At 40.0% G+C, this 16,572-nt stretch overlaps 1 protein-coding gene across 9 annotated transcripts in view; it reads right to left on the minus strand.

The window, feature by feature from the left end:
• Window positions 1–16,572, minus strand: part of DTNA (dystrobrevin alpha) — a 234,015-nt gene that overhangs the window by 16,834 nt on the left and 200,609 nt on the right. For 7 of the 9 annotated variants that reach the window (XM_050330826.1, XM_050330818.1, XM_050330809.1 and 4 more), the window contains 5 exons: window positions 14,113–14,200; window positions 11,528–11,625; window positions 10,041–10,154; window positions 6,723–6,819; window positions 1,243–1,402 (listed from right to left, as the gene is read on the minus strand). In XM_050330826.1, the coding sequence (XP_050186783.1) occupies window positions 1,243–1,402; window positions 6,723–6,819; window positions 10,041–10,154; window positions 11,528–11,625; window positions 14,113–14,200 (557 nt within the window). The remainder of the gene's footprint in view (window positions 1–1,242; window positions 1,403–6,722; window positions 6,820–10,040; window positions 10,155–11,527; window positions 11,626–14,112; window positions 14,201–16,572) is intronic. The other 2 variants (XM_050330800.1, XM_050330776.1) reach the window with 1 other exon arrangement.

Here is a 16,572-nt window from a genome sequence, read left to right on the forward strand (position 1 = left end):
TAACAGCACAGGGGTTAGCAGTTTGTATTTTTGCCTGTCTCGTTTTTTTTCACAGCAGAAAAAAAAAAACCAAACATATCTTGTCTGTTTCTTTTGCCACAGAAAATGAGATCAGCAGCAACCTGTTATTATGGGATTAGGAATTATGCCTCTGTTCTATACATGAATTGACTAGCACTTTAGGAGAAAGTTCTTGATTGCATTACAGATTCAACCTTCTCCTAAGATAATACACAAAGACACAATTCCCATGGAAATCAAGGGGAAGAGTGCATGAGAGGGATGACCTGGGCTCTCAGGAACAAACACACTTCCAACTGTAGCAGAGGAACTTCAGAGCTTACATTTAAACTTAAATTTAATTTGTACTAGGGAAAGAGGGGGAAAAAATCATTCAAATCAGTATTGCAATTATGTAAATATTTTAGGAGAGAGCAGACTCACTTTTTTCAGTATTCAACATAATAATTTGTGGCCTTAGAAATTCAAAACCAGTTTAAAATTTATTGTTACTTGACAAAAGAGTGGGAAGGGGGATGGCAGTTTTCTGGAAATGCAAAGAAAGGGTTCACCTAGACTTCCAGACTCTATTCCTGTCCAGTCTAGCTAGACCCTCCTCAGAAGCTCAAAGCAAAGACAAGCGACAACAGTCACAAGTTGCATCAAGGATGTTCCAATCAGATACAAGGACAAGAAATTTACACAGTAAGCATGATCAAACACTGGAACAGAGACTGTGGAAAATGTGTGCCTGGTCTACTGGTAAAGATCCTGAATGGTCTCATCTCACTTTGAAGCCCTGTTTCTTGGAGCAGAAGAACACACTGACTTACAAAAGCCCTTTCCTCCTGAACTAATTCTATGATTGTATCATCTATTTCTAGCAAAGTTTTTATTCAAACCCAAACATACTGACAATGCCTTGCTGAGGTCAATAGCAATTCTTCTGGTTAACAGAGCACTGATAATCGCTTTGACCATCTTGATCAAACATTCCCTCTTACCATAAAAATCCATTAACGGGCTTCATTGTCCAGTTTTTGCTTACCTGATCACTTTGACAGCAAGATCTGATGGCTGACAAAGTTGATTTTCAATGGCAAAACCCAGTTGCTGCAAATATTTTTTGTTTCATTTTGTTTCACTGCATGCAACTCTCAAGCTCAAGTTCGTTTAGTCAGTAACCACAAGAAATAATGATTCTTCAGTCTCTGGGTACCTCAGACAAGCTATGAGACCTACTTTGTGCAAAGGCTTCCTGCACGTCTCCTCCCACTCCGGTCAGAGAGTCCTGAGGTGCGTGGGTTGGGGTGGAGCAGGCAGAGGCAGACCTGATGGGCATTGGAATAGGTCGACTGATCGTGTGGCTGGGTGAGGAACGTGGGGACCCTGCCCCTTGGGTCTGCAAAACAATCACAAGGGGTTAAACAGGTCTTTGCAAGAGTCTGCCTGCTGTCCTTGTCACCCATCCCTCAGCTTTAAGGCATCATGCTGTTTGTAGATCAGTTGGGTAATGTTAATTACGCTAGAAGAAATATACCACAGTCAGTTGTTAGTGGACAGCAGTGCTTCTGTGTAGAAAAACAGTAAGTAGGAAAATATGAGTCAAGATCTGACTTCCTTTAAGCATGGGAAAATGTCAGGCAGCTAAATTAAAAAAAAAATCCAAGTTAATAAACACCACACTATAGAACTCTCTGCCCTCTTCTCTCTCTCACTCCCCCAGTTCACATGAATGCCTGATAAAACATAACCCGTTCTGGCTGTGAGAAGGGGAAAGATGCTGGCACCAGTATGGCTTTCAGCCTGAGCAAGGGACTGAAACAGCCCCTTTCATCAAATCAGAGCTGATCACAGCCCTGCCTTCTGCCTCCCTGCAGGACAAGTTCATGGTACATGCGACCTCTCAGTCACATAAAGTCTGACATTCGCAATAAACTTTCTGCTTTTTATTTGGAGCTAGAGAACTATTTGAGCTGCTATTAAATCATGCACTATTAAATTATTTTCTCTACAGGACATACTCAGGCAGTCCCAAAAATCTGTGGGGATAGGGCAGTATAAATTCCTTCTATGGGTTCAGCTGCTGGAAGCGAAAACGTTTTAACACCAGTCACATAAATGTCATGCTGTTAGCACCTCACAGTTAGGATCACTTAGCTGAAATTCAAGAAGACTTTACAGAATACTAATTTTTACTAATGCAGCTGGGTGAGTGAGTGATACCAAGAGACATGGTATTCCTCTCGTCCACTGATTCAAACCCCTGGGAATGTTTATCCACGTAAGGAAAAACAAATGCTAGAGCCCACACCAAACTGCACATGGCTTTTGACTGAAAACCTGTGTTTAGTAGATCCCAAAGACGGAAGTGGCTTGAGTGCTGTTAAAGGGGAATTGTAACACAAGCCCTTGGTTGTTTACAATCAAAAGTGACCTGAGGGCTGGTATTTACCCCATTTATTTTGAGAATTCAGGAGGATTTCTTAATTCTTCCCATGGCATTTATTTTGACTCCTGTATTGGTTGCCGCTGCAGTCCTGATATGGTTTGGCAAATATGTTCCAAAAAGAAAAGAGCAGCCCATTGCAGGATGAGTGCAGCACTGCCCTTGAGATTTTTCTAAATTCCTGCCCTGAACCATAAATAATGTATCAGAATACTAGGCTATTTGTTCTTCTCTCCTATCACCCCTTTCTAAAAGACATTATCCCCAGAAAGACATCAAGGGCAAATTAGGTTTATGAGGAATAAGCACATTACTGATGGAAGAATGGAGGATTTAATACTTATAATTTCTTTAATGATCGGTTTTAGAACATTTAAATGATGGATGAAAGGCAAGTCAAATATATAAAGGCCAGATGCTCTCCTGTTTCTGGAATCATCTGTACCAGCTCCAGCACAAATGCAGATCTCTAGTCTTCCAGAGCTAGGGCACAGAGCAACCTGGATATGCTCCAAGGTCCTTGGAAGTCACACCCCCTGCACATCAGGCAGGGCTCTCGGGATCTACAGCTTTCTCCTTTTATGCCCCAATGGAGCATATTTCAGCCTCAGTCAGATTTACGAAAGAATTTTTGGTTCCCAGCTCCCTGAAAGACGAGTGCCCTTTTTCACTTGCCTTTTTTCCTTAGCTCTCCTTTGCCTTTGATCTCAGTTCTAGGGAACACCAAAAACAGTGGGAACTTTCAGAGAAGATGAGGAAAAAAAAAAATGGACAAAATTTGCTTCCTACAGTCAAGCCACATTCAGGAATGAATTTCAGGATAGGCATTTTATTTACTAAAAATAACAGATGCCTACCAGTACTTCTGGGCTGGAATTTTCCCACAAGAGAAATGCAAAAGCTGCTGCATGTCCAGTGCTTGCCCTGTGTCTGCTTTGCAGCTATGACTGAGATCTTGTGTTTATGATAAACAGTGTTCTCTCATCTGTAGGTTTTGGTGCTGGAACAAAGCGTTTGGGAAGCACACGGAGATTAAGCAATTGGGGTCCCTTGTCCAGGAAAAAAACACCTCCTTATTTTTTATACTATTTGGTCAGTATCAGACAGAACTGATGAAGAGCAAGTTGAAACAGGACGGTATTAGGGAATGCCTGATTTCAGAGAGGTGAACACTAAATATATTTTACTCATCTAAATCCACCTCAGCCCAAGTTTGTGCAAATGAAGCACAACTAGGATTGTACTCCTGCTTAGTGGTTATCGGGAGAGATGTGGTTCTCAAAGGTTAGAGATAATGGTCTGAAATCTGCTCTGCCAGTCAGTAGCAACTTCATGGTAAGCTCAAAAGAGAAATCGAGCACTGAATTGATCCCAAAACTTGGCAGCTCCACCAGCTGAGAACTAAGGCATGCTGAAAGGGGAGCTACCACAGCCACCGTGGATATTTGGACGGTTTCAACTTTTGTGTTGCACTTGGTTGCAGCTATCAGCATCCTCATGCCTTTTAGGAAAACTTTCATGTATTTTATTTTATTCACCATCCCTAGTCAAACTGCTATGGCTTTTAAGTTAATTATTGCCACACAGGAAAGGTTTTCCCGCTACCAAGTGTCATGCATGCTTAGGATAAAATGCTTGAAATGAAAACTGGCTTTACAGGAGCTTTAGCCCATTGCTCCCTCTGCCGGGACTGAACTGGGATAACATATGGGGAAAGCCCATCAAATGACAGGGATGTGAAGAACTCATTATCCTTTCTCAAGGAAAGGCAGTAGAGAAAGTAGATAGTTTATAACCATTAGAGGAATTGCCAGGCTGCTCATTCCGATTGAATTCCTCCAGAAATTAATTTAATCCTGTTTCTCTCAACAGATCATGAAATGGCATAGCATAATGAGGATCATTAAATGGAAATGGTGAGAGTAATTCTTTAGCATCATCACCTGGTATTCAGTGAGGCTATTACTCTCAGAAGAAAAAAAAAATCTCATAAAAATATCTCATAACAGCCTGAAAATGTGCTTTCACTTATACTGTCCAGTGAACATTTTATATGATCTGGAAACTCCTGCCGCATTGGAAACTTCTCTTTTGCGAATGGAATATCTCTTAATACTGCAGAATCAAAAAAGACAACCTTTACATGGAAGTGATGTTTGGTCAGCTTTATTTTTTTGTGTGTAGATCGATGCTCTACAAAAATTATCCAGCGTTAGTTTTATGAAGGTGAGCATTACCTACAAACTCTTTACCGTAGACAGAACACATCAGACTTGTGACTGTACTTTTGCTGATGAAAGCGAGAGGAAGTGTGTTTTGTTAAAATGAAACATTTTTATTGAACTCATAAATCAAACTGCCATCTGAAAAGTGCCTTTTTTTAAAAGCCTAATATATTTCCAAGATCCATTACAAAACTAATAAGCTCCAAAACAAATCTTTTAAAATTTACTATTAGTAATATAGATACTTGCTCTTTTCGATTTAGGTTGCAGAAACCACTTATTCTCCTGAAGACTCATGGGAATGTTAGCATTAGTGCCAATTTTTAAAGATGTGCACACGATGCCCTGACTTTTTCTGGGTAAAATGGGATTTCAAACTATTTTCCCTGGTCTGATTTAAGCTCAGTTACATTTTTCTTTAAGTTCCAAATTTCTCATTACATTTTCAAAATGTTATGTATGGTATAAATGTTTTTAAATCCATATTCTAGGTTGATTTCATCACATTTACGACGTAAGGTAAAAACCTCACGTGTTTTCACTTAGGAGTGAGAAAAAGATGAAGATTCCTTGTAGTCATGACTCACTTTCTAGAGGGCTAAGATATTCAGCTGTGAAAACTGCTCCAAGATATTTGAAAATAATGTGGGAAAGAATAGCAAACTATTAATTTTGGTCAAAAGAACACACACACTTCTCAAGCAGACAAAGTAAAATAAATCACAGGAACACAATCCCATTTAGGAGTTAGTGAGGCCTGCAATAAGGAGGTAACTTACTACCTGTTTCAATTCTTCTTCCTAAAGAAAAAGAGGATCAGCACATGAGATTAGCTGGGATTTAAGCAAAGAACAGAAAACAAATCCAAATTTGGAGTACAGGGTTTTAAAGGTACAAAGATAGTTGAAGATACGTGACCAGGTTAAGGTCCCACCTCTGCACACTTTGAAACACCGAAACAGTGCAATGCATGCAGAAAGCTGCTCTCATTTCCTACTCCAAATTGTCTTCGTCCAGGCAGTGCATTGACATCAAGCAGCCCTCATGGCTAGTTGTAGCACTGCAGCATTTCATAGGCAGAGCAAAAATTTTCTGCCTAATCCAGCTCCCAAAAATATACTGGCTATTAGGTGGGCTCTGATGCTCAGGCACCACCAATTCCTGCATTGTGGCTGCAGAAACCTGTGTCTGAGGAGGTGAAAGGGACATAAGGGGTCAAACCCATCCTTTAATGCAAAATACATGTTGTCGAATGGACTTGAGTGAAATTCCTTCTGCTTTTATCAGAGCCATATATGACCCAAGTTGCAGTGAATTTCCATGCACTCATTTGATCTGACAAGGCCAACAACAAAACAGACTCCTACACTATTCAGAACTCTTTCTTCCCATGTAAATTTCTGGCATCATCTGTCCTGAGGCACATCAGGTAAAATAGGGCTGGAGTCTGCAAATAAAGACACATTTTCCATCTTATCCTAGTCTTTAAAAATGCACATGCTTTTTGTTATCTTTGTTTGTAACTGAGATCCTTTGCTGAGGCATGTTTTATCTGTTCAACAAGGGCATGTTTCTGTATTTGTGAAAATGAACAGGGGTTGTAGGGGCAGCATCTCCAAGGTGAGAGAGTTAGACTGGGTTGTCAAATGGCACATCTGACAGAACCAGCAACTGAATGGGCAAACTTAAAGGAACTAGCAAAGCAATTCTATAGAGTCAGCTGGAAAAGGTAATAGTGTACAGTGCTGAGGTTTTTTTCTCATAGCTAATAGTTAACTTATATATTGTTTTTTTTTCTTTGCTTATTCTTACTCTACTTAGCAGTAAGTGACAATGATGATGCAGTGTTGCAACAGGAACAAAATTATCTGAGCATCATTTGAAACCCCTGAATTGAAAGACTGAGTCAAAAAATAAAAAGAAAGAAGAGAAACAAAGTCAAATTTTGTGGGTAGAAACAGTCAAGTTCTGCAGAATTCTGTGATTCCCTCTCCTCTCCTGCTTCATTCTGTCTGTTCTCCTTGTTAGTATCAGGTGGAGCTCCTTACCTTTAGCAGTTTCATGAGGCCTTCCAACTGAACCATAAGCTCCCTCCGGCTTTCCTGGAGAGCAGACATCCTCTGTTCCAGCTCATCCTTCCGCTGTCTGAGAAACAAGCAGATCTGATCAGAGCTCACACCCTCAAAGTATCGGCAGCTTTTAAATGCATCATTTTCCCAGCCCTGCTATGAGATACAGGCCTATAGACTACAGGAAAGCAAACACACTGTACGAATTCAGCATAGTGCTGAGAAACAGGGCTACATGAAGGCTAGCGAGTTCCCTCATATCGAGAATCCTCGTGGGACTGAATACAGTGATTAGGGGAAAGACAGGCACTGACACAGACACTTCTTCAAAGAACAAATGAGGTTCAAACAAATTTGTGTTATATTCCCCTGAGGAAATGCAGACAATTTTTGTCTTTGGAACTCTCTAGTCAATAACCTCACTAGCTGTCAGGAGAAATTAAAGCCATGCCCTAAAGGACAGGAAATTACAGCAGGGGCACTGAACACAGTGAGATATGAAAGAAGTTAAGAGAGTTCAGAAATTCAGACAGAAAACTGCTCTTGTTTCTATTTTTCCTGAAAGCAAGAGTAAGACTATCACATAGTGGAGATATAACTGCTTGAAATCAGCTCTTTGGACTCGGAGTCCAGTGGTGGTCCTGTGACAGTGTGAATACTGAGCTTCTCCAAGTGTGACAGCCACTCTGTGCCTCCATAAATGTGAACAGCTTTGACTCTGCATAGCTCCACTGCACAGGATGGGGGATCAGCACTTGCACATGTTCGATCACTAAATTGTGTGAGAGGTCCCCATCTAAAACCAAAATAAAATTGTTATCTCCTGGAAGCTGTGATGTAATTAACAACATTACTGTTAAAAAAATATACATATTAGGGATATTTCATACACTACTGTATTGCAAATAACATAAAAACAGTATGTTTTTAGCCTTCTGCTACCTACAAAAACATGACAACTCAATCCTAAATGGAAAAGTATCGTAGCCAACAAAACTTAAGTACATTTCCTGTATTTAGGGAAATACAAAACCCTTCTCTCTAAGTGAGCACCTGCTGATATAAGTAAGCAATGCTGATTTCTACAGGACTGCTCATGTGTGCTATCTCTCATCCATATAATGGAATCAGATAGTAACACTGCCAGGTTGCATTTACTCTTCTGAAGGATTCATTTGTTTTCTGCTACAAAATGCCTGTGCTGGCTTTTCTTTTCTGGGCATGTAATAGTTGGAAACTCTGTGAATTGTACAAAGGCAATGGAGTTTAAAAACTGATAATAAAAAAAAGGTCTGTGTAATTCAAAGTGGCAGGTCCCAGCACAGATCTCTGCTGGGTTTTAGGTTCATTCCACGGGGAGAGAGGATCTAGGATCTAAGCAGTGTGCGCTGTACAGACCATTCCTCTGAAGTTTTTCTCCTGCTGTACTCCAGAGCAGGTTCTTGTAAGTAATGGGTTTTCCAAGTACTGGTAATAGGAAGGAATGTTGTGTTCAGAACCTCATTTCAGTAACTCTGCAACTCTATAAGAGCTAGTGAAAGATGCTGGGACAACTTCCCACAACATAATTTACAGATTCCAGCAATTCTTAAAACAATATGAACTAAATTGCCCTGCTGCCCTAAGTGCATCAAGACATAAAAATCTGTGGGGTAACAGACATAAATCAGGGCTACTTTTCTGAGTCCTGCTGTTTTACACATAAGAACAGCCTTGTGCCATCTTAGGTGTCTAAGAATTGGAGTTGGTGTCAAAATTCCCCAGTAAATAAAAAGTCAGACTTTTGCCTTTCAAATGGTGAACATTTAGAAGGCATGCAAAGCAGTTCAGACCCACAGATTAAAAGTTATTTTCTGACTATGACACTTCTATTAAATCAGAGAAGATATAATTGAGGAACTCACCATCACTGCCCTAGGGACATCCCATGTCAGGAAATTAAAATATGTGTATCAAAATTGAAAAGAGGGAAAAATTAGGTAGTCAGCCTGCTAACACTGCACAATCATTTTTTTTTAAAGTATACTGAATTTTATTTATCAACTACATAGGAAGTTAATCTCCTAAACCTGCTGAAAATAGACTTCAGCTTTGATGCACAAGAGCTACATTACTGGTATATTTCATACAGTGTACACATTTTCATCACAGTCAGTTTTATATGTCTCACAGAATGTCACTTGCCTGTAGATATCTAGAAGTAATTACATACTAAAATCACTAATAGAAAAAAAGAAGCTATTTTGTCTTCAGATTGGAGGGCAAATGTAATTATTTGTGAATCAGAAAAGTATTTTAGTGTGGAAAACGCCATAATAACACTATGAAGTATTTCTAAAGAAAAAAACTTAGCACAATTTCTTACAGTAATTTCCTTTGAAATGAATCAGACCACTAAAGAATTAGTTGTGTGAGGAGTGGCTAAGTAGCCAACAGTGTTCTTTAGTCTTCTCGTGAAAGAACTGCTATGGGGGCAGAGCAAACTAGCATTGTTTCATTGGAAAGCAAGTGCTTACACCCTATTCTCTATTCCTATGAAGCATTTTGAATAGCTCTTACTGGATTCTCTGTCTGGCTCTCACAACACGAACTTCAAGACTTTCAGAGAGCCTATGGATCTGGGCCAATGACAACTATATTTCTTCAATTCATGGCAATTAATAAATCCATGTAGAGTATCATAATTAACATGCAGACACATTGATATCAATGTTTTTAGCTTGAGTAGGATAACTGGAGAAATGATCCCCTAAATCTTCAACTGCTGCAGATGATGCTACTCCTCACCTCCCATGTGATAAGGAGCATCATTCTGTATCCTGTTTTTGCAGCATAAAGAGAACTGACCTCTCCTTAGAGTTCAACACTTGGGGGAGAATTTCCAAAAATTAACACCTAATTCTGGCTGCATTTTCATGTAGCTCTGTATTTTCTTCAGCATTAACGAAAGCCTTCTTAAAGGCGTTTGTTCTGACAGAACATTTTTCCCTATATGATTAATGGCATCTGGTCAAGGCTTTGGGGACCTATTGCAAATGAGCTAAGGCCTCTAACTCTACAAACACTAATGCACATTCTTAATCTAATGTAGATGTGTAATATGTGAGATTCCTCATGCATGCAGTTCAAAGCATAAGCTTAATTACTTCCAGGACAACAGGCTGCACTAAAAAATGGAGAAAGAGTACACACAGGTTCTACTTACTTTAAAAAGCCCCCAAAACCATAAGCAAGGTTCGTCTCTTATTGAGGATACCTCTTTGGCCTGTGTCATGGCCAGAGGTTCTGCGGACTTACCTCAGCAGCCGGAGCTCTGCAAGGAGAGTGGGATTTTGTTGTGCCTTCTCTGGTGTGGGCTGAGATGCTTGCTCATGTTCAAGTCGCAGCCTCTGGATCTCCTGTAGGATTTCTCTTGGGGAGGAGAGTAAGCAGAAGACTACAAGTCAGTAATTTTCCACCAAACCAGCTCACTGACCATCGTAAGAGGAGAAAAAGTATGACTGTATGTAGCTTTTCATCAATGTAGATGTAGATAAAATGACTGGGCTGCAACCAACCAAAGAAGCTCTCAGCAATAGAAGAGAGCTCTGGATGTTTTTTAAACAAACTCTTAAGATTTTGCCATAAAGGGAAATATTTCTTCGAGACCCCCAAAAATCAGAGGTAGACACGAAACGGCTCTAAGATTAACTGAATTGCTCCCTTCTAATTCTTCACCATGAACATTTCAAGCACTTCAGGAACTTAACAAAAATTAAAATAACCTTTCTGGCCGTTCTTGAGTATGAGACAAAACATTTGGCACTTAAAAATACTTTTAGTGTAAATAGAGATGTGAGAGCAGTCAACAATTCACAAAGAAGCACTTTAATAGGTCTTGTTACGACTGGCTTGTCAGCTCTGGAGTGCTGTCAAAAGGCTAATACAAAGCTTTACAGCAGAAGGTAGAAACCTTTGTGAATTTTGTCTCTTCTTCACAATGTGCTGGACAGCAGACGGTCAAGAGGCAGCCTTGAACTATGAAAGACAAATCGAGACCGGAGCTGGTGGTGCTCATTACACGGTGACAGAAGGCAGTGAAGAGTTTGGAATAGGAAACCATCTGGTCTGGGCTGGCCTCTGTTTTACAGTCCAGCACTAAAAGCAGAGCTCTGCTGCCATACGTTTCATGGCATCAGGCAGTCTGATACCCAGGGCCCAATTCTCTGTTGTTGACAAATAGGCATCACTCATTTTTGGGGCTGGCTGGCCTATTTCTCCTGGACCCTGTCTCTCAGTCTCCATCGCATCTGTACCTCCTGTCTCATTTGATCAGCAGTCTAACTTGCTGCTAACCTTTCTGTAAGCCTTTCGCAGGCAGACTGTGTTCTGGAGAGCTTTAATCATGTTTTTCCCAAATAAAAGCAGGGGAGCATAACATTACAAGCGTGACTGATCCTTTTATCATTTCATGTTATAGGGCTACAGAGGATCCGACTGAAAGTTAATCCGGTTTTGAAACAGGATAGGCTTTTTTTTTAAACTCTTTACAAACAGCAGCTGCAAACAGTAAAGTATCAATGATTATATCATGTCATTGAACAGTATGCTTATGAAAACATGGGGCAGCTATGGATTTCAAAGCCTTTGTCATATTGTGTGGCTATTTTCGTGCTCCGTGCTTTTTGTAGGGCGAGATGCATGCGCGTGTATAAGCACGTTGTATGCGTGTAGGTGGCAAAAAATGCTAAGAAACAAACAAACATATGGTACTGAACAAAACCAGGTACTTTGGGGATGCTTACCGGTTTTTATTTTCAAGCTCTGCAATCAGCTGCCTTTGTTGCTTGTTTGCATCAATGGTGAAGGAGATATCTGATGCTCCTCTCTGCTGACTCTGCTGCTGTTGTAAAACAGAGAAGGCTGCATTGAAAGAGGAATAGCCAGCATGCACCAATGAGTTCAACACAGATCTGTTCTGTGAAATCTGCTTACAGAAAATGCAGTACCAGGCTTGCCTACACTAAAAAAAGAGCATCCATGTTGTGCTCATGTCGGTATGGCTCCATTGCTAGTAAAAGCAGAGTAAGTGCTAGAGTAAATAAGACTAGTGTTTACGATCCTGTCATTCATTGCTTTTTCAAGGAGCTTCCTCTGAACCAGTCATAAAAGGCAATGGCACTGCTGCAGGCAGTTGCTGCAACATGGCTCTTGATTTTGATGCTACAGACAAGAGGAATGCACTGAAGCAAAAACCAGTGTCTGCCTCCAAAAAGAAGGGGATGTGTTTCCAGTGCAGTGATGTTTTACTCTCTTGAAACTATGGCTTTACACTCAGTTTGAAAGCTGTAGTCAGTTTTCAGCCTGGTTGTGTGACCCATTTGGCCAAATATTCCTATACGCTCTGATGATACTTCAGAAAACCTCTTTCCCCAGTCCTTCAGGTACAGCAAAACCTTTCCTCCCTCCGATAAAAGGAGGTGGGAATTAAACAATTTCTTACCAGACTAGGCAGTGCTCACTAAAGATTCATTGGACTATGCTCTCTTTTTCCATGTTCATTAACAATAACCAGTTACCATTTTCCCTATTCTCACTCCTGTATTTCAGTATTGTATCAATGACAACACAGACATTTAAGTTTCACAGCTACCAAAGATATCCATTTATTTCTAACTCCACCCTGAAAGAATCAGACATTTAAAAATACCCTGCTGAGTTACTGCTGCGATATGAGTGTTCCTCACCGTAGAAAGCCCTGTGAAGTGTAACCCTGGAGCCCTACTTTATGTGATGCCAGGCATTTCCTTCTCTAGGAGGTGGACCCTCAAAAAGGGTGAAGATACATCTCAATAGCCTAATGAATCTGACAAAGGTTAGGACTGTCTGTGAGGAAAGGACAGTATATTTTTCCTGGAACCATATACTATTTTTTCTGTTAACAGAAAAACTATTAACTATTTTCCTATTAACACTTCAGCCACAGGGAAGCAGAACAGTGCATAAAGGTGAAATGATACAAGCTGGTGGATGTCATGACTGATACAGGAGGAATCAGGATCTTTACCCTGAATGCCCACTGTTATTAATAGACTTTGTTCCTTAAAAACCAGAATGGCCATCAGTAAAGCTTTAAAAATTTCCACTGTGCTCCTGTTCTGGTGCCACTCTTGTGCTTGGAAAGATTTCTGTATACAGAAACCTTTCCTTTTCCTTCTGTCTCTTTTGTTCAAAGAGCACAGATGAATGGCAATGAGAAACTCAGTATTTTCCTTCAAACCAGCTCTATTTATATTGTTTCCAAAGTTTTCCCCCATATTGAGGACACATGTTGTACACAACTGATTTCAACCAGTTTTTACCCAGGGATGTTATTAATGAGAAATCTTGTTCCCATAAAGGATTACTGTCCTTCAGAAACAGCACCATCACCTACAGGTTACCTTAAATTTGAAACACCTCTGGAAAGGACTGATTTTGGCTTGGCTGGCAGAGTAGGAGCACCCTTCTCTCCCCACGTAGCTGCAGGTAGTCTGAAATCTTCCATGACAGACAGCTGCATGGGGCAGCATATTTGTCTTCTCATGGCATGAGTGTTAATCACTGTCTTTACATGAACTGTGGTGCCCAATTTCACCCTTTCAATTGACCCTGCAGTGTAAATGTCTGTGTGAAAATGTTTCTGGGCACTCTGTACCAGCTGCTTTTCACTTAACCATCATTTATGGTCCCTTGTTCTACCAAATGGGCTGAGATGGAAAAAAAGTAACTAGGTTGACCTTATGTGTACCATTTAAGATTTTATATACTTTGATTAGGTTCCTGCTTCATTCTCTCTTGTTCCTGAATGCAGTTAGTGAGGTTTTAGCCTGTCATCACCTTCTATCTTGGGATACATAGAGCAGAATAATCATCGCTCTGAAATGAAAATGGGAGCCAGGGCTAATGCAGGGGGTCATTACAGTCATCCTGCTGAAGAACGTTCTTTAAAATCCTTAGTACTTAGGGCCCTAGTGGCTCTGATATTTGAACTAGAGAGTTAAATGGATTCACCACCCATTTTTCCACTGCAGTAAATCATTAACCTTTAACCAAACTAGTCCAGACAGTATTTTCTAGTCTTTCCTGAGTTCAAGATGTCAGATTCTTTTTGATGTAATTATTTAAATACCATTGCATTAGTATATAGATTATATGCATTAGTATGTGGATTCTTTGGTTTAAATGGATGGCATAAAAATGTTATTACTAAAGCATAACAGCCTCTGATGAAAAGGACAGGGAAAAATAATCCATTAATCATTAGACTGTCAGATGCAATTTTCCTGATCTTGCCAAGCCCCTAGAACATGACAGAAGGAAAGTACCTTCCTTTAATTATAACACTTACTGATGAAGAAGTTTCTGCTGCCAGCCTTGCTGCATACCTGGCGATCAGCTTATGTTCTTCATCCAGGCGACTTGCGCTGTCGAGCACGCTGCTCAGGGGTGGGGTGGGGGGGGAAGGAGGGAAGACATGTTTATACACAGTAAAAATGACCACTGCTCTCTCACACCATCATCTCATAGCCCCTCCTTACAGAACTCAGAAGCAAAATGTCACCAAATTAGACAATGGCAGATGTTAACTGAGCAAAAGGGAGAAGGGGGAGGGTAAAGCCTGGGAGGATCAGCTTTAGGGGCCACGCAGCACCTTCCCTTAGGGGGAAACAGCAGCAGTCTGCAAACCCTGGCCAAGGCAGTGCGAGATGCAACTTGCAGACTTACTCTGCCCAAAAAGGGGTGGGAGGTGGTTAGGACCACCAGTCAGCAATAATTTTATATGTCATGTTTGTCATATCGCCTGGAAGAGAGATTACTTTTTGGACAGTGGATTAGTGGGAACCTCAGTGTTTGTTGAGAAAAATTTTAGAAACTTTGTCAGATTTGCAACAGAAAACAGTATTTAGGACAGTTTTGCAGGGCACTTAACAAGGCCTCATGGACCACTGTTTGGGATCACTGATCCAGGAATTTATAATCAGACTTTTTCTCTTATTATTGGTTTCTTGATATTTGGGAGTAAGATTTCAGAGAACTGCATGACTGATGAAAAAGTGTAAAAACTGAAAAGCAAATATCTGAATTGCTTTAAAACATTGCAACTTATATATCACCACTGATCCCAGACTTGGACTCACTCTAACTTGGAGACAACTCCTGCTGGCAGGATTCAGGAGTCTACTAGCACCAAGTATGATGGACTTCAGTCACAGTTGCAGAATCTCCAATGGAGACTAGACATCTCCAATCAAATCTTGAGTTCAGAAAGTGTAAGAAACTAAAGAGCAAATATACTGAATTCCTTTAAAATACTGCACCTTATTATTTTTTTCTCCCCCTAAGAATATAAAATGCAAATACTTCTCTCAGGTAAATATCTTTCCAGCTGTCCTTATTTTAAATGGGAGGCTATTATTTGGTTACATGAGCAGGAAAAAGGTAATATAGTGAGCACCTTTACTATTTCTAAACATTTTTAAGTTTGCAGAGAACCATTAAAACTACTGAACTGACATAATCACAAATTTGAAGAGGACTTAGTTGATCCTGGATAATCCTGGGCTTTAAAATCCTACACTTCAGTAATTCTAGTATACAGAAGACAAAAAAAATGAAGCCCCTAGGAAGAGAAGAATGCTTTTCTGTGCAGAGTACAAGACAGACTGCAGACTGTCCCAGACAGAGGTAAGTCTGACCTTCTTATTCCTTGGCAACTGTATGATGTTTTTTTGGCTGAAGGGAGATGGGCACACACCTCCCTGACCATGGGCTCTTGAGGGTATGCAATTGGTTGCTGGTGAAATGAGCTTCATATTTCAAAAAAGTGTGCAAAACAAGAATTGCTCTGGGCATGGGATTTTATCCTGATTTTGCCCAGAAATTGTATCTTGAACTTGAAAAGCCTTCCAGAGGAAACTTGTGAAAAAAGCCCTGCTTTTGAAGAACTGACATCTTTAAAAGGAAAAGGAAATACTTCTCCAAAATTTCTCGGTGAGTTCATGTCCCTGTGTAACTCAAGGAACTACAATGGGCATCTTTTGGTTAGCTTGATTAAATCTGCTGGGATTTAAATGTTATGTTTGAAAAATGGCTAGTGGTTGATACTCACTGATCATTAAACTAAAGTTGGGTGTCATGTGGATTTGTTACGGTTTATTGATGTAAAAGAAAAGAGACAAACATCATCTTTTTCTCATTCTGACAATAACTTGTGAGACCACAAACATGAAGTTTAGAAAAACAGTAAAGCTCTGAAAAGTGAGACACAGAGAAGTTCTGTGTAAGCAAAGCTTGTGCTGCAGACTGCACACAAGACTTCTGGAGGTAGATGGACACTGACTTTTTGATTTTTGTTCTTTTGTTACATATATAGCTTAATTTTATGCTTACTCAGATTCTTGTGGGATAACCAATCTACTTTCTGAAAAGACCCAAGCTAAAGGAATTTTTCTAAATTTATACAGTTCTGCTTCTTACATACTCATGCTTACTGTACTGACATGTCATGCAGACAAAGAAAGGGGCAAGCAACTCTTGCAGACACATAAAATTATGTAAACCAGGTAATAAGGGTTACTTTCATGACAGTTTATTAAATTTTTAATTTTACCATAATGACTAAAACACTGCATCCTAACAGATGGTTGTAAAGCCAGCAATCGTTCAGCATCAATCCTCCTTTTTACAGCGATGTGCAGCCATATTATCTATCCTGGAAAAATTGAATATTGTTCCACTAGTTGGCATAACACAATCTGCACCATAGTTCTGAGATGTGAGTTAAACCCTGAGACAATGGCTATACTGA

This window comes from Myiozetetes cayanensis, unplaced genomic scaffold (genome assembly GCF_022539395.1).
Source record: "Myiozetetes cayanensis isolate MyiCay16 unplaced genomic scaffold, myiCay2020 scf1, whole genome shotgun sequence".
NCBI classification, from domain to species: domain Eukaryota; kingdom Metazoa; phylum Chordata; class Aves; order Passeriformes; family Tyrannidae; genus Myiozetetes; species Myiozetetes cayanensis.